Consider the following 23,245-nt stretch of genomic DNA (forward strand, 5'->3'; position numbering starts at 1 on the left):
GGACCCTTTGAAATGACCAAAAAGCCTCCAAAGATGATCTTCAAACCCCAACAATCCGATCAAAACTGGACCCACAGTTCGCAGTCAACTGATAACTCGCCAAAGCATGCAAACATGCACCCTCCAAATGATAGCTAGCATTTGGTACCTTAAGAGCTTTACCTCTAGACTATTATACTGAATCAAACATAAGAGGACTATAAACAAAGCTTTCTTGATGTAATAGTGTTGTTAAAGAACATAATTTATTGCTTACAAGTAGTAGTAACATTGATTGATGATGATGATGATGGTTTGATGTAAGTACAGTATATATATGTCAGTGAAAAATGTGATTAGCAAATGCAACAGGATCATGGCTTTCGTCCTCTTCTTCCTCCTCATGATCGTGTTGAGTGGCTGTCGTCGGGGCGGAGAGACGAGCGCTACTGTTCATGGGGTGGTCATGAAAAGTAGTTTTAGAGGGTGCAGTAGTGTCTGATCCCAGGTTGGGGCTGAAGCCATGCATGCTAATCAGAGTGTTGGAGGCTGAGGATGTGTTGGAATAAGTTGCTGCAATGTGCTGCTGCTGCTGTTGTTGTGGTGGTGGTGGTGAGTTGTGGTGAAGTGCATTTGCCATAGCAAATCTGGTGTTTAGGAGCTGAGTTTGTACCACTGAGAGCTCTGCTTGAAGTGATGCCACCTAAATTGTATGTACTCTACATGTTAGAGAATCTTGGATATGATTCAAGAACCTGATGAAGATATAAGCATTAGATGATTGCAAAATCAATTACTTTCAAGCATTAGACTGTTTATTATTAATTAATCTCACAATTGTATATGAAATGAAATCGTATATAGTTCGAATCATGGTTTACAAAATCGACTATTTTATCTTGAATTTCGCTACAGATATATACGTTACGTGCATAAAGTATACCTCTATATGTATGTGTATATGTAAGAGATGGAAATTTTAGGAAAATTCTTGCCGAACAAGCTTTGATCGAGTCAAAACAACCGTAGAGAAAGTGTTATGTGATTGGTTACTTTTCTTTAATTGTACACCAATTAGACAACAAATGTATTTTGCACTTATCATATGATTGATTTAAATTTGATCGAGTCAAGTTTGAACTAGAATTTTCCATTACACATTACGTGTATGTGTTGAGCACTCAAATATAAATTATTAATCTAAGATAAAGAATGCAAATTGCTAAAATTGTGGGATTCAGGAGACCCATGTTTATGATACATAAGTGGGACATTTTATTCAAAGCAAATTTGGTTTGGATCCAATAAATTGTACAACAAGTATAATAGACTCGTTATATAATTGGTTATTCTCTTAGAATTATACATCACATTTTTCATGTGATTGGTTTAGAATTATTTGAAAAAATTGTACTTTTAGTCCTGTAAGTCTATAAGGGGGTGATCATTTTAGTCTTGTATGAAATTATTTTGTTAATTTTATCCTGTAATTTTAAAGATTCTCACATTGAAAACAAAAATATTTAAAAAAGTACATGTGACTAGCTTAATTGGGTGCATATCTGCTGACAGTTTAGCAAATTCTTGCTATTTTTGTCTTCACTGTGCAAAATTTATAAAATTATCAGACGAAATTATCAAAACAGATTCGTAGAAAACTAAAATTGCCAGCACCCCATATTTCTAGAGCTAAAATTATAAATTTTCAAAAACTAATTAGACCCTATCTCAATTAGAATTTTCTCCCATAAGGATGATGGTCGAAGAAAAGGACTGAATTTCCATAATCTTGGAAAGAAACCACAGTTATTTAGTCAAAAAGTAGTGACATGCTTTTAAGTAATGGGATAATTATATTTACACCCCTAGATTTATGGGCCGTTTGCATAAATTATCTTTATTTTTTAAATAATTATATATATACCCATTAAAAATATCAATATCACTAATACAAATCATCCCTTACTTTTTAAAAAATTACACTCACATCCCTTTTTCGTATTCTAAGGGGAAAAAAAAATACTGCATGTCCGTATCAAAATATAAATATGTAACAATTTATGTTTGATTTCACTAATTGTGAATGTCAAAGTACACGAAAAAATACAGTTTTTTATTCAGATGGTGGGATTTTTTATCTTATACAAATTAATTTTTGTTATTTAGTCCTGTAATTTTAAAATTTTAATTATTTTAGTTTTTTTTCTGATCACTTTTAGCCAAAAAATTGTATTTAATTTGTACTTAACCCAATTAAATAACAATTTTATTCCTATACATTAATTCGTGTAGGACCAAAACTGCCAACCACCCTAAGTTATAGGATTAAATTGTCATTGATTAGGTTATGTGCAAGTCACATGCAATTTTTCGCCAAATTGATTGAAAAACGACTAAAATTATTAACATTTTAAAGTTACAAGACTAAATTGCAAAAAATCAATTGTACAGGACCAAAGATACCAACCCCTTAAGTTACAGGACTAAAATTATATTTTTTTTCTCATCAAATACATTATATACATCCAATATATATATATATAATAAAGTTATATTTCATGCATTTAATTTGTATAATTAAGTGTACGTAGTTAAATGCAATGTAAAACACAACGAAAAAGAAGCTGGCGTTAAACAATTAGATGATGATAGTGATTGTGTATTTAACTATATTTATTGAGTAATAAGAATTTTTATATTGTCATTATAATTATTTTTATAATTTTTATAGTTACACAGCTATTATATGTGAATGTTGTTACTAATTATTATTAATTATCACAATAGGTAATTAGTAATATATGTACAGTGATAATCTAGTAACATTAATAATTGCAGTTGTCACCATATATTGGTGTATCATTGGCTAATTATCCATAGTACGTAATGATTTATATAAAATTTTTGTCACTAATTAAATTTTTAAAATTATATACCAGATTGGTGCTGTTCGAAATATATTTTTAGTGTAATTTAAAAAAATTATTTAATATTTTGAAACTAATTATAGTGTAATAAAATTCAAATAGAAAATCAAGGCTGCTAGTATATATGTTTACTACTAGATTTGAATATCCTCACAAAACATTACAAAAAAAATTGATTATTTTCGTATAATGCTATAAATCACTACGATTTTAAAAATCATAATAAATCAAGACTATTTACTACGATCAGACAAAATTGATGCGAAAACTCAAAATTTTGACCACAGTTAATCTAACATTCGTTATAATTTTACTTATGACCAAAATATTTGCCACATTCTTTAGTTGTAATAAATATTTTAATCTCGTTTATAAATGACCATTGTACAGCTTTGATTAATTAGTATTCATTACAATTTTTACGTTTAATCATAATCATAGTTAAAAGCAATATTTCTTCTGCTGAAACCATGTATAGAAACCCATATAGGCTTGAGAAATTTGAAGTAATAATTTGTTCAAACCTGCTGTTGTAAAGCAATAATAGTAGACACGCAGCCGTAGACCGGGTCGGAGAGCCTGGCCTGAGCCTCATATGATATCGTTACCACCGCATCATGCCGCCGGTTCGCCGGGATGTGCATTAGAAGCTTGGAAACATTGCTGGCGCCGAACACCTTGTGCACGGCGGCGAACCTGGCAGCGCCTTGGTCCGACCCGAAATGAGGAGCAAATATGCATCCACTCACACACTTCCTCCTCAAGAATTTGCATGCCCCACATGGGGCATTGGCCGGTGGAGCGCCGTCCGCCGCCTCGGGATGGGTGGCGGCTCTCCGCTTTCCGGGGCCGACACGGCGGTTGTCCGACGTGCCATCGCCTGGCGGCACATCCATGCAGAAATATATGTGGTGAAGTAGCAGCTAGCTAGCTAGCTGTAAAGAGAAGTAGAGTGCTTAGTTAAAAGGAAAATTAATAGTAACGAGGGTGTTAAAGAATTGTGTTTATAGTATAATATGAAGAAGGGCACGTAAGTCTCGTGAAGGGTTGGCAAGATTAGTAAACCTTTAGAGAGAGAGAAGAGAGAGAAAGAGGGGAAAAGGGTTTGGTGTGTGAGTTGCATGCATGTGCAAAGGGAGTGTTTAAGGAGAGTGTGATTTTGGTGATTATTATAATGAATTGATGCCGGAAGTTATTAAAATTAGTCTTAATTAATTGTTTTATTTTAATTGATTAACTTTTCTACGAAGTCTAGAAACTGATTCACCATTGTACGAATGTTATTATATTTATTACATGATTGATTATTTTTTAAAAATATAAACGAATTACACCTTCTAATTATATGATTAATTTGAATTTGATTGAAGTACATTGGAATTAAAAAAATTAATTTGAATTTGATTAAAAATATGTGCACGTATGTGTGTATGTACAGATGGGGGTGTTGGTGTTGGGGTGTTGGGAAGCCACAAGATTTGTGCTGCCCGTGACGTGTGGGATGGTGGAAGCAGACGTATTTAGGTGTAATATCATGCGAGGGAGCACATTACTATTGCATCTACTGTTTCTTGACTACAAATATCACTGCATTTGTGAGCATTTAAATCAAATTCTTGTGATCTTGGAGACAAACCTTACCAGGGCTTGACACGCCGCAAACCCTCCCGAAACAGAGGGGCGCCTTTGGGAATTTGGACACAGGTGGTTCATGGGTATCATCAGCACGTGCCATAAGGTGTTGGGTTAAACCCTGCAACGAGTGCATGATTTTCTCCTTTACTTTTCCAGACAACATTGCTTGGGAAATGAGAAGACAATAACTTTACAGCTATAGAAATCAAATACCATCTCAATGATGCAAAAACAACTAGAATTAGTTATAAATGTGTATGGGGTTTTTTCAATGAAACTTCACAAGTGCTGGAATATTGGGCTTTTAAGTTGTGTTTGACATCACTGATTCAGTAAAAGCAAAACTATAAGAATCAGTAACCAAGAGAAAGACAGTGCTTGAGAGGGACAATCATGTCATTACTATCCTATTGACTGGTGTGGAATAAAATTTCAAACAAAAAGATTTGCAGACAAACTAGACATAGCTACTGTGAAGAAATCGGAGACCATTTGGTGTTGAATCAATTATACGCAACTGAGCAGGATCACAAGTGCAATTGTGCTGGAGCAGCATATACAGTCAGCATTTCCTTCGGCTTACAAATTTCTCTTGCATATGACTCTTTTACTCAAGGCACACTCCGTTTTTCTTAAGCTGTGAAGGATTCAGGTAGAGAGAGCTAGTTACCTTCGGCCATAATAGGGGTTCTCCAATTAGAACTAATTGGTTCAAGATAGCCATGGCAAACAAGTCCAAATTATCACCTGATCAGGAACTGTCATCACCAAGAAAGCTAAGTTCAGTTCCGTCTTTACTAGCAAGTAAGATAATAACACCAGGGAATATTAGAATAAACAATGAAAAATAACTGTTGAAAGGTAACATGTGGATCACATACCTCTATTCCCAGAAGCTGGGAGTTCCATCTTCCAATCTCATATCGAACAAGTATCTTCTTTTATGACGCCATAATATTTTTATCCAATTTTGGCCTCTCCATTTATAACTGCATTCTCACTGTTTCCAGAAATATTGATGACAGGTTTACTAGTGCTTTTCTTCGCCCTGCTTTTCTCAGTTTCAGATGTATCCTTCCCCGAACTTACAAGTCTCTTGACAAACTTATCCTCCACAAGTGTAATGGCCTCCGCTGGCTTACTTTTGGCAGTAGTTTTGACTTTAACATCAAGACTTTTATCCTCAGACAGTTCTGCATCATCAACTTCAACATCCTTCTTTTGACCAGTTTTCTTCTGCTTACCCTTGTCAAGAGTTTTCTGGGAATCTGCACTTGCTTTGATTGGGTTTGTGCTTGGCTTCTCAGGGTTAGGCTCTGGAAGTAATGCACGGCGGCTTAGCCGAAGTTGCCCCTTCTCATTGATCTGTAACATATTGACATAGTTTGCAGCAGGATTATACAAAGGTAGTTGTAGCACAACAAAAAACAAATGCCATGGAGCACTTAAAAATCATTGCGGAAAATTTACACAGACTCCTACCTTCACCTATTCTAGATGCAATTAGTGTGCATCTGGATGAGTAAATGCAAATTCTAAAACTAAAACAGAAGCCATTTTGTATTGGGGGCAAGCGCATGCATTATTTCCCACAGTTTTCTTTTTGGATCCTCTAATGCTCCAGATTTGGTGTAATAAATCTCGAGAAATAGTATGGTAAGCCAACCCGTTCTAGCAAAGACACAATTGAATCACATCAATCCATGTTCAATTGCCAAAAGAGAAATTGGAAAAATAAAAAGACGTTTTGCCATATCGATTATGCATATAGTTTGTGAGGATTCTGAAAAGTCAATCTGAAATTCATATCTGAGATATTAGTGATTACTTATTATGTGAAATAATACTCCTTGGAGCAAACAGTGATGGAACAAAACTCTGATTGGGAGGATGCAGTTAAGACGTAGGTGCATTAGCAACACAGAGGAATGAAGAGGATAATACGAACCTCAATGAGCTTGACATCAATACGGTCTCCAACTTTGACAGCCTGGTTTTATGTACTGAAATTATTACCACATCATAATCGCCTTGAATGTTAGTAAAACACACAGTGCGGAATACTTACATCTTCTGCCTTGGCCAGCCAATTTGCACTCAACTCACTAATATGACACAGTCCCTGAAGCATAGAATAAGACAATTGATACCTATCCTTTTGCACCAGCATCATATATAGTATAGCTAATATCGAAGTATGCAATAGTAATATCTTGCAATAAAGTGATTCAGAAATATGCACCATATGTTTTTGGTGTTTTTGGAACTACCTCTCGGCCAGGTGATATTTCAACAAAAACTCCATATGGAGCAATTGATTTGATCTCGCAGTTCCTGATTGAGAAGGCAGAGCAAGATATGATTACAGGAACTTGGAAATTACGTTCATCTAATACGCTATCTAAGAGAAATCAGTTTCTCTAATCATTATTAAGAAAATGTCAAATGCAAAAAGTTTATGAATTCAGCTGGCAGCTCCACGCAGCATGTGCTAGTCAACACAGCTACTCTAACCAGAAGAAAACGAGACCTGTAAATGTCACCAACAGTCGGAACCATTGTCAGGTTGCTAATAATGGCCTTAGACTTCTCCAAGCTTGATAAATCTTTAGCTGTTATTTTGACCTGTTACAGCCACATGTTTTACACCGAACAATTGAAGAGAAATTGGGGTTAACAAACAATCACTGGAGTATAAGTTCTATCATCAACTTACAATGCCATTATCTTGTGTGTCAATAGATTCAACCCCTGTTTCTTCAATAATACTTTTCACTTTTTTACCACCCGAACCTATGATCAGGTTCACTTTATCTGGTTTTACCTGCATCATTCGGAAAGTTGTTGAAATTTCATTCACCAGTATACATATCATCAAATAAATTGAACATCCAGAACAGACAAACCTTCATAACATGAATAATTGGAGCATATTTTGAGAGTCTCTTCGCAGGAGGAGGAAAGCATTTTGACATCTCGGCTGAAAAGGAAATGAAAAAGGATGAGCTCTAGAAAGAGTGAGAAAAGGGCACCAGCTATGATAATATAATTTAAGGAACATCTATTTTTGTTTTTTAAATTCATTCAATTTACTTTTCATTGGATCCATAGTGTAACAGCTGATAAACATTGGCATCGAAAAGTACAAGAGATATAATGGGAGAATGATCTGCATACGAAGTAATATCTAAAATTTACCATGACCTAGGGCGCATGCACATGATCAGTAGGAAAAAGGGTAAGAGAAGGAAAACTTAGATTGATGGAAAAATTATTGGGACATGTACAAAACGACACAAATAGATCTCATAGGTCGTTGGCATAAAAGAAAATTTACACCACCTCATAGCAAATGGATATGCTTTTAGAATCCAATTGACCTACAAATATTCTGTCACATGGAGTTAATTGGCTTGGTATGATCGTTGGGATAAAAAATGATTATGCTCTCGGTGGAGTGCTTTTTAAGAATACTGTTCAAAAGTGAAGGTGAATTACATATTAACACATGCAGCAGCCATATTCTAACCATAAAGGTAACAGAAAATTAATAACACTCAATATAAGAGCAGGTTAGACATCAAGAATCCCCAGTAACTGCAGAACAGGTTACAAGGGAACCTTATTGGCATAGTAAATGTACTATTTATGGGCAATATCTTGAATTATAGTCTACATGTCTATTTAAGTTACAATATTGTCATCCCCAAGGACCTACTAACTGTCGCATAGCAATACATATTAGAAGCATTAATTCATATTCATGAGAAGATTTGAGAAAGTATAGACTTCTATAGAACACAACAACATTTTAAGCTGACTCATTCAAGCTCTCAGCAAGAATATAAAACATCTCTTCAAATGAATAAACTAGACATGAGAAGAGAGGGCTTTGTTTGCACAATATCTCCTGTAATAGTTGTTTTACAGAAGGATTGTGAAATTTTTGACCAGGTAACATTTACTTCTATTTCCCGATTATGTTCATCTAAATGCTCCCACGAAAGGCATGTTTCCAATTTGCTTTCTTGCATCACTTTTTAGGCATATCTCGGTCAAAAACCTATTCTATAGTTGATAATGAGGTTGATAATAACTTACCAAGAATATGCTTGCGACCCTCTCTTGCTTGCAGGAGAGCTTGCCGCATGACTGGTAAAGTAATTCCTCCGACCTGCCATCACAGAGTTATGATGAGCAATTATTTCCGATGGCTTTATGATAGAACCGAAAACATCAGGATGAGATATTTCAGATTCAGTACAAAAGAATTTAAAAATAAATGACATACAGGCATATGATTAACTAGAATTACTAAGAAAACTGTGATACACAACCTTTATGTCCATCTGGAATGCAGTTACACCATCATCATTTCCAGCAACCTGCAGGACAAACAAGATAGCTCAATGACCATGATCCTAGCCTTTCCACTGATCGATGAGCAACATTGCTCAGATATGGTTACTGATGGACCAGAAACTGAAGAAATAAATTAAAAAAATGAACAAAAGAGATCCTTTCACATGGAAAATTCCAAGACCTTGAAATCCATATCTCCTGATGCATCTTCACCCCCTGTTATATCAGAGAGGATAAGTGGAGTGCCATCTCCTCCAAACTCCTTAGTGTCCAAGACCATGCCCATCGCTATTCCAGCAATTGAACACTTCACTGGAACGCCAGCATCTTGTAATGCTAAGCAACCACCACATACTGAAGCCATGCTGTCACAAGTTGTAGAAATGAATGCCAGATGGCTTTATCACTCATATGCATCAGAAGATCATAAGAAAATATCTAAAAGAGCTTATAAGAATTTTTATTCTTTTTTATCCCTGATAACAGCAACTACAGTGGCACTTAGCCTGGGGGAATGGATATGGCTGGATCAGAAGGACTAGCAATGAGGCATCCAATAACATGCAGGAATAAACACAGAAATGGACTAAATTTCCTAATTTTGATACCACTTTCCGCTGGTGGAGAACATACTGGTTAGCAAAAGCAATGGAAAAACAAACAAGAACATGGTGCTCTTCATTTGCATCCTCCATCACCACACTACTAGTCAGGCCTCACTTTCCTGATTGCTTTAGTTGTATAAGGCATAGAAGTTGTGTCCAATCTTTAGTGTTCATGTGCAATTGGCATGTAAGATGGATGTAGGGGTGGGTGGCTGGTGCACTGGTTGTTAAAGCGGCCCGGGTGACTGTGAGGGAGGATGTAAGGGGTTCCTGATGGAATAGATGGGATTCAGAAACAGATAAGATGAAAGATTCAAGAAATTGGTGCATGGCAACTAGGATTGGGGCGAGGGTTGCATGTATGGTGGATCACCTCATGGTTTGGACATTACGATTAAGGCTGGATGGTTTTTGGTTTGAGAGTATGGAGCACTTTATTGATGGACTGGGAAGGCCTGGTGGTAGGAGTTGGACAGTGGCTAGTTTAGGGCCATAGGTGGTGTAAAGGTGCCAAATGGGAAGGTGTAGCTTCTGATGGACGTGGCCGCAGGAATATGTGTAGTGAAATTGTTAGGGGGAAGGTAGAGAAAGGTGGCAATGGCTTAGGGATGTGGCAACGGAGATCATGAGGTCAGATGAATAGTAGCATGACAAGAATAAACCTTATCAATTGTTTAAATAATTTGAGACGAACATTCTGAAATTCCTTGGAGAGGGCCGAAATCCGGGGGGGCCAGCCCGGCCGTGAGAAAATGTTCTGGACAAAGATTCCCTTCTAAGTAAGTTCCCTTAAATTCAAGAAGCAAAAACAAGGTTGGAAGTGGATTTGAGAATGATACTTCCAGTCCCAGCTCATTCTCTAGTACTAAGTGCATGTAAGTCCTATATTACTGAATTGTGTGGCTTAAGAATAATAAAACCACTCTACAACTACCTGATCACTGCTTTACCTTGATGAGCCATTGCTTTCGGTTATGGTACTCTCAACACGTATAGTATAAGGGAAGTCATCTTCAGAAGGCAATATCGGCTCCAGAGCTCTCTCTGCAAGTGTTCCATGGCCAATTTCTCTTCTAGATGGTGCTCCTGCACGGCCAACCTCTCCAACAGACGAGGGAGGAAATGTGTACTGCACAAACAACCAACAAAAGAATGAACTTGACTGGAAACTGTAAACACTCTGCAGTCAGCTCGTGTATAGCAGAAAGAATATTGAATTAGATGAGAAGAAAATGAACTTATAAATTCGTGTGCTTTACTGGTTGAAATTTAATGTTTTGGGTATCAAGGGGTATTGATTGATTGAATTTAACAAGGAAAAGGAGGAATAATTTGGGACAATTTTTTGCTGAGTAACATTCCTCGAGATCTTAGTACAAGAAATTTGTAACTGTTTTAGTATCTTACAGAAACCTAATGCTTTTTATCCTGCAGATAATAATATGATCTTTACAAATCAGAGCTTTGAGATAAAGTTCTGATAAATCAAATTATTGCTGCAGTGCTCAACCAATTCCCAGAGATCTTCCTCATCAACAACTACACGCAACAGTTTTCCACTAAATTTCATGGATGTTCAGATCTGCAGATCAGGGCAATATGAAGTAGCAATAGCAAACTAATGACAGTGATTAAGTAACAGAATATCTTCAGACGTAAAGAAACCACAAATATGTTGGCTGGGATAACTTAAAGGTAGAGGAGAGAATGTAATGAGATCGAGCCACTTCAAGATCAAGTTGCTCGTGTTTTGGAAGTCAATGTCAAACCAGCAACTAACATGGGATTTTCCACTATGAATAATACTAGAAGGAAGTATGATATTTTCAGCAGTGTCACCTGAAGATAGAACCTCTTGAACTCGTCTTCATCTACAAGGTTATCTATTCTCTGGGCCATTTGTTTATCGCCAAGTGTAGCCACAGCTAACGACTACAAAAGACAAATGAAATACATCAAAAATTACAAAGTAAGAGGATACAAGCATCGTGTTTGTAGATTCAGCACATTGGTTTGGTGGGGTACAAATAGACAGTAGTTTGTATGGATCCAAATTAAAGCATTTTCACTGTCTATATGTCATTTTTCATAAAAACAATTTTGGGAATTTGTTCATAAGATTGGCAGGGCAAGAAATTTTCTCACAAGTACTGCAAACAAAGTTTAATGAAGTTTTAACAAGCAACTGATGTACTTCTAACGTCAGCAAAATGAACATAGCTGCTCATACTAAGTCAAGTCAACATACTAGAAAACAAATTCAGTGTTTATAATACTTAAAGATCTGGCCAAAATTGACTAAAATACTTTAGTGTCTGTAAACAAATTCAGTGTTTATAGTACGTGAAGAAATACTTTATATTTCCAGTGTGAGTACTCTAAAATTGACATCCAAAATATGGAACAATTGCATAGATTTAGGTAATGAAAAAATTTCATATATCTACAAATAGGGACAAGGTGATATATAGTACGTAAAGATCTGGCATAATCAGAGTTTGAGACAAGGAAAAAGATTCACATAAAGAGAGAACGCCCACAAGTTTTGCTTGGAAATGATAAGCATGCAAGAACCTGAGGCGTTCAGAATATTTTCATCTAGGACAAGAGAGGTTCTCATAAAGAAAATTTTCACAAGTTTACATTCTCAGAGCTGAAAAGGGAAAAGAAATTGAATCACAAGTTAAGAATTGTTTACCAACATTTTCTTGATTTAATTTTGGTCTCGCTTCTTTCTTTTTAGAGGTCTTCTGAGGGTTTACTTAGTTGAATTGAGTTTCTGATAGTCACTCAAAGTCAAAGACAGTTGAGTTATTTATCTTTTAAAGCAGCACCGGAAATGGGGCCGACACCAATAATATTTGTTCCCTCTCTACACGTTTCATCTTCAGGATTCAAGACCCTTGAAATCTTCTGTTAAATATACTCCTTCAAGAATTACGTGTTATACAAAATCTCCAGTGCTAGTTCATTAAATTACTGCTGTGCAGTTATATTTTCACCTTTCCTAATTGCACCAAATTGCTTGAGTAAAAGGTTCAGTCATTATAGAGAGAGAGGAAACAGAGTGCGTCTAGAAGACAAGGGCAGCACACACTCCAAGGAAACAGAGTATGATCCAGAAGACAAGGGCAGCACACGTTCCAAACTTCCAACCATGAGATTGATTCATTCAGGCATTCAGGATATTAAAGGGTTCAAGCACTCTTGTATATGATACAGTTTATCACTACAGCAAAATATTCTTACAACATATCAACAAAAATCACAAGCATCAGTAAGTTTTGAGAGACATCAAAGTTGTGACTTCAGATGGAAGAGAACAGAGACACACAAGAAGCATGATCATAATAATGCAAATACCTGAAAGAAGCTATCAAGATCCCATTACAAGAACTAGACTGAAGAGAACTGTAATGATCTAATCCAGGTTCTGACAAAAACAGATATAATCAGACCTGGGTTTCGCCACGTGTAAAAAGGGCGCTTCCATGTGCTCGAGGAAGTAATCCACAGCGTGAAGTGATGGATCGTAATTCCTCAGGGGTTCTGCCGTCACTTCTTTTTCCTCCCTGAGAAATGAGAATATGAGAACAGAACAAAAGTTCAGATTAGAACGAAGACATAATGAAACAATAACTAAAATTTATGAAACAATTACAAAAGTTCTGTAACAGAAAATGAGTGTCCCTGTAATAGAACATGTTAATTTGTTTCCCTGTTGTTTTATCTCTTACATTAACAAAGTTACACAGTCAGTGTATTGTGTAACAGTCACAAATTTGAATTTTGCAAGATAGAACACAAGAGGAATGTGAAATTTAACATAGAAAACCATCTATTTAGCCGTCAGAATCTTGACAATTGATTCCAGATATCCACAGTCCTATCATCAATTGAGTTTTGGTACATAAAAGTTCTCTTGCAAGAATGTAAACACCTGAACCACCACATTTGCTTTTGCAGTAAAAATAAATTCATTATTGCTCATACATTTTAAATACTCAAATACTAAGGAAGTTTCCATAAGATGATAAACAATTGCAAAAAAAAATTATAAAACACAAGAAACTACAAGATACAAGATCCTGATGTTCATCAAGCCCCTTTAATGATGTAATTAATAAGGATTTTCATTACCTACCACCAAAAAAAGGTGTCCATTTTAATCAAAAGCTAAAGTCGGATGTTGAAGACAAGACATGAGAATCCCTTAACATAAAACTGCTAGTTGAGCAAGCAAAGGATTAAGATTTCAGGTATTTTTCTTTAAATCTTACCTCAACAATACGTCTCCGCAAGAATTTGGATGAGACTTCTTTGAAAACTAGCTTCACATCTACCTCAGAGAAAAGCTATATGAAAATCAAACATCAAAAGATTAGTCAACTTCAATCACTCAAAACCATATGATATGTCAATAAAATTCAATGGTATAGGACCAATAGAATCAACAACTTCTCACCAGACCAGAAATTTTAACATAAGCACCAATTGGTAGTTTTGTTGTCAATTGGTTCTGTACTTTGAGTTTGGCATATGAATAAGCAAAAACTTAACGAAATTTTATGTACTCAAGCTGTATGTATTGGCAATAAGAAATAAAGAGCTAAAGCGACAAAAGAATCCCATCAACCATGACTTCTGAGTTTTTATTTAGTGTTGAAAAAGGTCTTTCTCCATTTAACATCATAACCACATTATCTCAATAAAATGTTTGATTTACAAGTTTGAACGACTCTACATCTACTCTGTGCATCTGATGCATATACGAAGTGCGTCTCGGGATCTATAAATCAGATTGCAGCTGTGGCTACAAACAGCAGAAAGAGCCTAAGGTCAGAAGCACCCGTTATTATAAAGGCTATGACTAATCTAATTCACTTATTATATCATTATCACGAGAATCCCTACATAGTAGAATTCCCTCAATTAACATAATCGTAATAAAAGAAAGAATTTACCCTAAGACATGCCAAGAAATTAGGAGTTCCCTACTCATAAACAGTTAAGTCTGGGATCAGTATGTACAACGTCCTTTCACCTCTGCTAAAGAATAAGATAAGCAGAAATCACGGTATCGGGTCACCCTATTTCCCACCTAACTGGTGCTGACGATGACATAACAGATATGGTGTACACTGATATTCCGGAATACATGATAACATCGTACAAGCTTGAAAGGCGAAAGAAATAAAGTTCATGACCCAAAAACCATTGTTTGCGTAGTCTCCAGTTGCAAGAAAAACTACCATTTAATTGGCTTAAGCTTTAACATCCAAACTTTCATTCATCATTGTTTTGGTTTCTTCTGTTACCATGGTGATGATTTTAGTTAAGGGTAGGACATCACCGTTAAAAGGTGTTTGTGATGTAAAAACTAGACCGTGGGCCTAGGCACCCAAAAAAAGAAAAACAGCCATAAAGATGGAAACAAGGGGGTGTTCTTAGTGTGGCTACACCATTTAGAATTTCAAGGTATCAAAAGACAAACACGTCGAACATGCCTCAACAATTACAGAAAACCAAAACTGAAGAAACAGCTTCCTTGAGGATAATGAATTCACTCATCAAAACAGTGTTCCTCCCTTAAGTTCATGTCAGCTAGAGACAAAAGGGGAAAAAAAAAATGACCACATAGACTACTCCACCTTTCTGGCATCAACAAAAAACAAAACTAAATAGGATCACATATACAACTCCCGACTTACATCATTAAGGCCAATACAAAATAGCGCAACAAAAAGGAATAAGAAAGTAAATCCATCAAAACTTCAGAATTGTACCCAGACAATAACCTAAAGAAAGAAGAGTTTAAAGGTTCTCTTAGAGGCCCAGAATTACCAATGGGGTGGACTTCTTTGGGATTGGCTTGATATGAACATCACCTTCATCAACTTCACCATCAACTACGACCTCCTCATCCTCTTCTTCATCCTCAAGTAAGTCAGGTAACGTTTCAGTGGTCACAGCAGTTCCCGTCTTACTAACAAAGCCCTCCTCTGTAAGTATGCTCAAAACTTTTGCTTCCACAGATGATAATGCCTTTCTTCTTGGGATTTTGTTCTTAATTTGTAGAGCTTCAACCAATTCATCACCTGCAATTTCCTGAATATTATCAAAAATCACTGTCATGACTTAACAGAATGTTTATATCACAACAAATGAAGAAATTATAACAAGGATAACATTGATAAAGCTTTCATTAACTCTAGCAATATATATGAGAAAGAAATGGCAGGTTAACATTTTCATGCCCGTTTCCTATTGACATTGTACATGTAAAATTACCATGGAACCTGTCCCCATATAACACAAGAATGATATAAGAATACTTAAAAGGAAGCAAACATAGTTAGAAATAGATATGAAACAAGTTGCGACTCATTAGACATTTGCATGTAAAGTCTTAAAGTGGATGGTTTTTCCAACCAAATTAATCTTCTGCTAAAAGAAGAAAGTCTTTACATTAATATCTATTTAAGACCCAAAACTCATCTTGCCCCAAAGCCCCAAAAGAGTTGGGGAAAATCCATCAGTCCCCTTTTGGCTTTTTTCTTTCAACCTTTCTGCTCTTCTTCCGCAGCAGCTTTCAAGTTAAGTATATTTTCTCTCACATTTGCCAATGGGAAGCACAGACACCATCAACACTACCACTTCTGCTAAGATGATCATCTCAACTTTCATAGGTTTCTTATATGCTGTGGTTAACAGACTTGGTCTAAGAACTTCAAGCCAGTTATTTATGCAGACTTACAAGATGGATATTCAGACATTGTCTTGTCATATAGTTTCTACAAGTTTCAAGGTGCTCCAATTGGTATCAAAATTTAAGAAACAACTCAACAAAGGGCTTCATGTGAAACCAGTTTTCTTCAATCCAAAGTATGGAACAAGTGTTGACTGTCAAAAATTGAACCTAAAATCAGTTGTTTAGGGTAGATTCAAAATTCAAATCGCTGATTATATAAGAAACGACATGGTTCCTAAACCTTATCCTAAATATGGAAAGTTATATACTGCCCGATTCCATTGGTAATTTGAACAACTGCAACCGACCTTCTACAGAGGATCAGCAACATCATTACAGAGAATAAGCATGATGAATATGTGCATGAACCATATTATTGTTATTTCTTCATCATCTGTCCATCCAAAAAGCTAGCTCCAGAATCTAATATCTGTGATTCAAAAATGCAGTTCTGGTGAAATCTCTGTCACTCAAACTTATGCATTGAGTCAGTAACATCCTCCAAATAGCAGACCCTATGAAACTTGTAATATTCTACAGCACAGGGTAAACCTTATACAATGAAGTCAACATCTTGGTTCTACAAGCTCCATTGCTCTGAACTTTTACATGACTGCAGATTTTTTCTACTGCTAAAACAATTCTCAGTATTGGTATATCTCAGAATTTAGAAAAGAGACACAAGAGATAAGAATTTTTGTGTGCATGCAGATTTCTAAGTGATCACATGGAATTATTATTCCACCTGGAAGTCTTGATTTTGGATATTCAAACAGTCAAAACAAAACAAAATAAAAACTAAAGCTATATAATCAAAGAGATTCTCCATATCTCCAAACTTTTATATGACGTACAAAAAGAGTTCTACTGCTAAAACTATTCTGAGTATCGGTGTGTCTCAGAATGACAGCCTCACCAGCATTCAGAAAAGAGGTACAAAAGATAAAAATGTTTGTACACATTACATTTCTCAATAATCATGTGGAATTATTATTTTATCTGGAAGTCCTGGTTTTGGATAATCACGCAGTTAAAACCAAACAAAATTGAAAATAAAAGTATATGATCAAAGAGATATTTTAGAATTCATCCCTGAAGAAGATAAAAGGACCTAATACTCCCAAGCATGGCACGTGTCCAAAGCTACTATAATGAAAAGTACACGCAAGAAAACAGATCTAAAATAAAGCATCAACTGGGACAAGTTAAGAAATGGAAATTGATAACATAAAATCATTGATAGGTGGCAATCATACAAGAAGAATAAAACATACTTCGACATGCTTATACAGCTCAGGAGGGGGCAATTTGATTGCTTCAAGCATTTTTTGTTTCCCACACTTCTTCACTAAGGATTCCACCTCTTTGCATATATCTCGCACAGCATTCTGACATTGTAAATAATAAAAATGGTCATACACACATTAAATATCACTAATAAATATCCCATAGTGTTGAGTTGAAGTTGTAATTAAATTGCGAAGCTTGAAATTAATTAAGCATCGCAACCAATGCACTGCAGTCCGAAAGAATATCATAATAGCAAAGTACTATACTAGATATTCATTAGTCCAGAAAAGTCCATGGGGAACCAAACACATTTCCTTTTCAACTCATTATCCAGAGTATTAACCAGCATTTCATAAATTTTCATAAAACTTGCAGGATTGAGTTAAATAACAACCCCAAACATGTTGGCATGCCCCAGCATCACAAACTGTGTTGAAAGTTACAAAAATAAGAATACTTAGCAAGCATATAAAAATCTTAATACAGTGAATACCCAATTATGGCAGATAATGGCCAACCAACGACAACCGCCCAGGAAGAGTCTAATTATCCTAGATCCCAAGGAAGAGGAAACTATAACATTATAATTGGTTCAATTCTGTAATGGAGATTGATAAAAAAGAAACATTACATCTTTAAAGGAGGAGAATAGCTAATAGAAGATATGAAATGAAAGATAGGTAGGCACCTGTCCAGCTTCTACTGCTTGCAATAACTTCTCTTCAGGAAGGAAGTCACAGTATCCCTGTGATGATCCATTTCAGACACAACAACAGTCAGAAAATTCAGCAACCACTGTGGATGTTTAAGCATAGCCTCCAATCACCAAAAACTTCTATTTTATACTAGTAGAACTCTGTTAACAATAGCATCTCTCTTTCTACAAGGAGAAGATACATGGACCATCTGACAAATGATTGATTTTCAGCTGAACTCTTTCGACGTCGTCTTTAAAGCTTTAGCAGTTTAGGGCTGAAAATGGGCAGAGTCTCTGCCGACACAGGCCCATATCTAAAAACCAATCAGAATACAAAGATAGACCAAGACTCAGACCCTGTCTAGCATCGCACACATGGGGCTATAATATGCTGGATCCACTGTAATAACCCGGGCCCAGATCTGACCTCTTTTATCATCTTCCCATTTCTTTTCCATTGTTCATCTTTTTCCCCGCCAATTTCTGGGAAAACCCCCCAGCTCTGGACCCTTCCACTCTCTATGCATCCTGATTCCCATCCCGCTATGAGTCACTACTCCTAAACCTGACGCCAGAGACCAATACATGTATATGCACATACAGAGAAGAGAGGGGTAGATAGGTGGGGCAAATATGGGAATGGGGCAGTAGAAGGATGGACATCTGTGTAGACGGAAGCAAGTGGAGAAGTTTAGAAAAGGCTCTGAAGAATTGGCAAATATTTTGAACCATTTATTGTCAATTTTATGGTTGTTAATACTGTTATGTCTAAAAAATAGGTCTTTCGGCTGGCTATTTTGAGCTTTACAACAGCGGCAAGCAAGGTTTTATTAAGACGTTTGACAGCCATCATAAAACTTTGTTTAAGTGTTTCAGAGAATACTGGTTGTTGAACTAAATTAAAGAAGAAAGAAACAATAATTCGATTACCATTAAGTTTTCAGAAGTCAAATACAGAATTCCAGATACATATTACAATAGGCCAAAAGAATTAGTCTAGAAATGTTTCGTAACGTCTCGTACTTTCCAAAGAAAAGCAAGGTCAATTTTTTACAAAATCAATTTCTGGATGTTCAGTTATACACATGAACAAACAGAGATAGAGAGTAGGAATGTAATAATTTACCTCAATCATCAATATCGCACTGTCTGTACCTGCCAGCAACAAGTCTAGCTTAGACCCTTCCATCTCCTTCATAGTTGGATTTACAACAAACTTATCACCAATAAGCCCAATACGAACCCCCGCAATAACTTTAGAATTTGGCACTTCTGAAAGAGCTCTGTTGTATTTGATGAATTACAATATATAAGTGGCCTAAATTATGTAGTCAACCAGTAGAAGGTGAACCAAGGCAACAAACATACACTGCAATCCCAGCTGCCGTCACTGCTAAAGAATCTGGGGGATGTAAACCATCATAACTGAGTACCTGCCTCATGGGAATGATGGAAGTAAAAGGCATCAGCTATGCATAGCCACTATTGGAAATATGATTAAATATATAACCAACCACTTAACTGACTAAGAGCACTTAACAAATTTTCAAGTCCTTTCTTTTTCTCTCTATTTTCCATCTTCAAGAATTCTTACATGGTAATTTGGTCTATGATAGCTATGAAAAAATTCAAGAAACAAAATGTAGAGAAAGCATTTTAAGGATATTAGATGTTGGAGGTAACAACCAAGAAACTTTGTCCATTCACAAGATTTTAGTAAAAAAAACATACCCAAGATAATATCTGTGTTTCGTGATAAAACCCTTTGAGCATAGTTGGGCGTAAAGGTCTATCTATTAGTCTACAAATAAGAACCTGCAAGAAGAAATTGCTTACAGATTAGCAGGCCAACCACAATGTAGAAATTGATAAATGGTATTCATAGTTGACAATGAAATTCTTCACCATTGCTATAGAAAACATTCCTCAACACCAAAAGCAGTGAAATACCTCATGATCCTTGGTCTTTCCCTCTCGCTTGAAAAACCCACCACTGAAAAATGGCAGGATAACCAAAAACATAAGTTTCCTTACCAAGCTAGGAGCCTGTTTAAAGGAAATATCTAAAATGTCCAGCATATACCTCGTGCGACCAGCTGCCGAGAATCGCTCTTGATAATGTACAGAAAGAGGAAAGAAATCAGAAGGCTCACTCGGAACATCAGCCAAACAAACAGTTGTGTAGATAATCTACAAGGAAAGGTGAAAACTATTTTATTCAGAGCATAAACAACAGAGCCAATTCAACTTAACATCATCAAGTTATGCCTTAGATTGGAACATTTTGACCAAACAAAAAGGCACATGCATCAACATTTGCAGAGATGATTTTTAGTTTAAAACAACAGCATTTAGTCGTCTAGGAAAATTATAAGAAGTTTAGCCAAAAACAAACAGAAAATAATTCTTTAAGTCCATAACTTACAGTTTCTCCATCTGTAACAGTAACAGCACCACTAGCTTGTCTTCCCATGTGACCAGTCTCAACCAATATCTGTGAAAACTCAGAAAAATCACATGAGGTGAAGATTAGTGATGCATCATAGGACCCAGACCAAAATGCAAAATAACGTATTTGAAAAATAGCCAAGCTGGGGGCAAAAGAAAAAAAAAAGAAACCAGCCAGAGTCCAAAAGATCGTAATTGATTTGCTGATAGTTTTGCAAACAGAAAGTTAAGGAAATCTAAGTACTTCATAAAATAAGATAGGTGGCACCAACCCTGGAGCTCTCATGTTCAAAGTTTTTCCAACCCCGGAGCCATTTAATTTGAATATTGTGATAGATTGTCCAACAGTGTAGGTTGATACACTCCGAAGTCCCAACATATCTTACCAGCTCTTATGGCATGCAATACTTTGAAATCTCTCATACCCTAAGAAAGAACCTTATTCATTATACCATTGACATGCAGTACATTCCAATTTCAAAGAATAAACCTCTCCAGCAAGAAAATTTCATTTCTTACCCATGTTTCTATCCGACAACGAAGAGAGAGCAACCAAATGAACAACACAAAAAGGAAACGCAAACATAAAGATTGAAGACTGAACTTTGCGCGCACGAAACTCGTAAGTTGGCCCCATCATCAATTAATTTCCAAATATCTAACTTCCAAAAATACTGAAATAACTACAATGAATCAAAACGACTTACATGGCGATCACCAACAGGAATTTTAATAGAGTAAGGAGCGAACGGCTGCTGTAGAGCTTCATCACTTTGAATATCAGGCTCTGCAGCTAAAGAAGCTCCAATAGCAAACTGATTACACAAGTTTCTGCTTCCTCTGCTGCTCCGAGTTCTCCTTTTCCTCGTTCTGGGAGTCCGAAGAACAGCATTTGGTGCCAAAATGGAAGACAAGTGAAAAATTTTTGACGGAGGAATTCCATTAACCGGTGAAAATTGAGAAAGTATTCTGAACTTCTTGGATGTTGACGATTTGAATCGCGAGAGAGGGGTGTGGAAGCTCGAATTAGGGTTGGCTGCCAGCATTTTCCCCGCCTTCCACTGTCCCTTCACCGTCACTGCGTGTGAAGTATGTGTAGTATTTGCAGGCTTATCCACTCTCTTCTTTCTCTCCGAGAATGAGAGAAAATAGTGTTTAATATTTTTTCTAATTTTATTTAAATTTTCAAGTTCGCTCCAGTAAATAGGGCTCATATGAGTCCAAGCCCAAAACGTTAATGGGCTTCAGCCCACATCATAAGAAAGGCCCATAAAGTACTTGGGCCTAAGCATACGGCTTTGTAAATAGGCCCAAAATACTTGTTATTTTTTCGTTATAGTAAATCACAACGAGCTTCCCATATTTGTCGTAATTAAAAATAGTTTTTTACTGTTAGAAAAAATTTCAAGTACATCTAAGAATTATCGACAGTCTAAAAAATACCAATTATAATGAGTTGTCACGAAGTGATATTTTATCAGATAATTATTAATTTTAGAGAAGTATTTATAAATATTTAAATAATAAAAAAATATTTATTATTACGATAAATTTGATAAAAGCCTATCGCAATTTACTGTTTTTGTTATATAGTAATTTAGAAAATGATTACTGAATTGACATTTTTCCATAAAGAAACGCATTTTGGTCACCCCTTTCATCCTATGAAAAGGAGACAACGCATTTGGTTTCATCGTCGAAAATTCATTAAGAATATCATTCCTTGTGGGGTCTTATCTGGTAACTGAGTTTTTAATTATATCTATACTTTATTTAGGGAGAGGGTCATTTAGTATCTTATCATTTTGGATTTGTCATTTTGTATTTTTTTAAATTTAACTTAAATTTATTTATTTATTTATTTATTTATCTGACTTTCAATTCTTTCAGTATCTTTTGATATATTTTTTTCAATTTTTATGCATTTTCTACTCTAATATTATATCATTATTTTTTTCACCGTCTATAAAAAGTATTTTATAAATATTTTATTTTAAATAAAGGGTTACGAGGATGTACTACAAATTACTAATACAAAAATTATAATTCTTATTATTATAATAAAAAGATAAATTTTGTAAATGTAATTATATATATTGTCACGAGCCCACGTTCCTCCATAACAATCTATTATTAAGGTTGAGGGATAATCTCACATTACGAATACTTTCAGGACCTATCTCCCAACCGACATGGGATGAGAAACTTACAATATTCTAACCTGGAAACTCCATGCACGTTGCTTTGTAATGATGATATGGTAGAGTCACACGACCACCTCTTCTTCCAGTGCAAATTTAGTAGACAATGTATTTACTCTGTTCGGCGCATTATTCGATTCCAGTGGCCCAATAGGGGTTGGGCAAGAAATATTGAGTGGGCAACAAGGAAATAACGAGGGAAGCACATCATCAATATTGCATGTCGTGCCTTACTTAATGCGATTGTGTACCACATATGAAGGGAGCAGAATATGAGACGATTCCATCATGATGAGAAGGCGCCCAATACTGTAGCTAATTTAATTGTAAATGATGTTAGACAGCGTATT

The 23,245-nt window shown here is 35.8% G+C and overlaps 2 protein-coding genes across 4 annotated transcripts; both read right to left on the reverse strand.

Moving 5' to 3' along the window:
- Positions 1–218: 218 nt before the first annotated feature.
- On the reverse strand, positions 219–5,475 carry LBD20 (LOB domain-containing protein 20). 2 transcript variants are annotated; one of them, XM_011071888.3, is made up of 5 exons: positions 5,423–5,475; positions 5,212–5,299; positions 4,548–4,659; positions 3,431–3,841; positions 219–682 (listed from the first exon to the last, which is right to left on the reverse strand). In XM_011071888.3, the coding sequence occupies exons 4-5, from the start codon at positions 3,800–3,802 to the stop codon at positions 320–322; spliced, it is 735 nt and encodes a 244-aa protein (XP_011070190.1). In that variant the 5' UTR covers positions 3,803–3,841; positions 4,548–4,659; positions 5,212–5,299; positions 5,423–5,475; the 3' UTR covers positions 219–319. The 2 variants fall into 2 exon arrangements, with proteins under 2 accessions (XP_011070190.1, XP_020547496.1); XM_020691837.2 differs by having other exon boundaries at positions 4,543–4,659.
- RIF10 (polyribonucleotide nucleotidyltransferase) lies at positions 4,763–21,845 on the reverse strand. Of its 2 annotated transcripts, XM_011071663.3 has the most exons (25): positions 21,402–21,844; positions 20,672–20,740; positions 20,330–20,436; positions 20,197–20,239; positions 19,978–20,061; positions 19,615–19,679; positions 19,373–19,529; positions 18,238–18,294; positions 17,534–17,647; positions 15,353–15,616; positions 13,789–13,863; positions 12,967–13,080; positions 11,348–11,440; positions 10,459–10,637; positions 9,085–9,268; positions 8,879–8,926; positions 8,643–8,715; positions 7,448–7,521; positions 7,258–7,365; positions 7,072–7,166; positions 6,812–6,875; positions 6,610–6,663; positions 6,490–6,531; positions 5,423–5,906; positions 4,763–5,299 (listed from the first exon to the last, which is right to left on the reverse strand). In XM_011071663.3, exons 1-24 carry the CDS (start codon positions 21,738–21,740, stop codon positions 5,502–5,504), a joined length of 2,907 nt encoding a protein of 968 aa, XP_011069965.1. In that variant the 5' UTR covers positions 21,741–21,844; the 3' UTR covers positions 4,763–5,299; positions 5,423–5,501. The 2 variants fall into 2 exon arrangements, with proteins under 2 accessions (XP_011069965.1, XP_088733564.1); XM_088877438.1 differs by lacking the exon at positions 4,763–5,299 and having other exon boundaries at positions 5,808–5,906; positions 6,784–6,875; positions 21,402–21,845.
- Between the last annotated feature and the right edge of the window lie 1,400 nt (positions 21,846–23,245).

Source organism: Sesamum indicum, linkage group LG2 (assembly GCF_026168435.1).
Source record: "Sesamum indicum cultivar Baizhima isolate 11 linkage group LG2, ASM2616843v1, whole genome shotgun sequence".
Lineage (NCBI taxonomy): Eukaryota > Viridiplantae > Streptophyta > Magnoliopsida > Lamiales > Pedaliaceae > Sesamum > Sesamum indicum.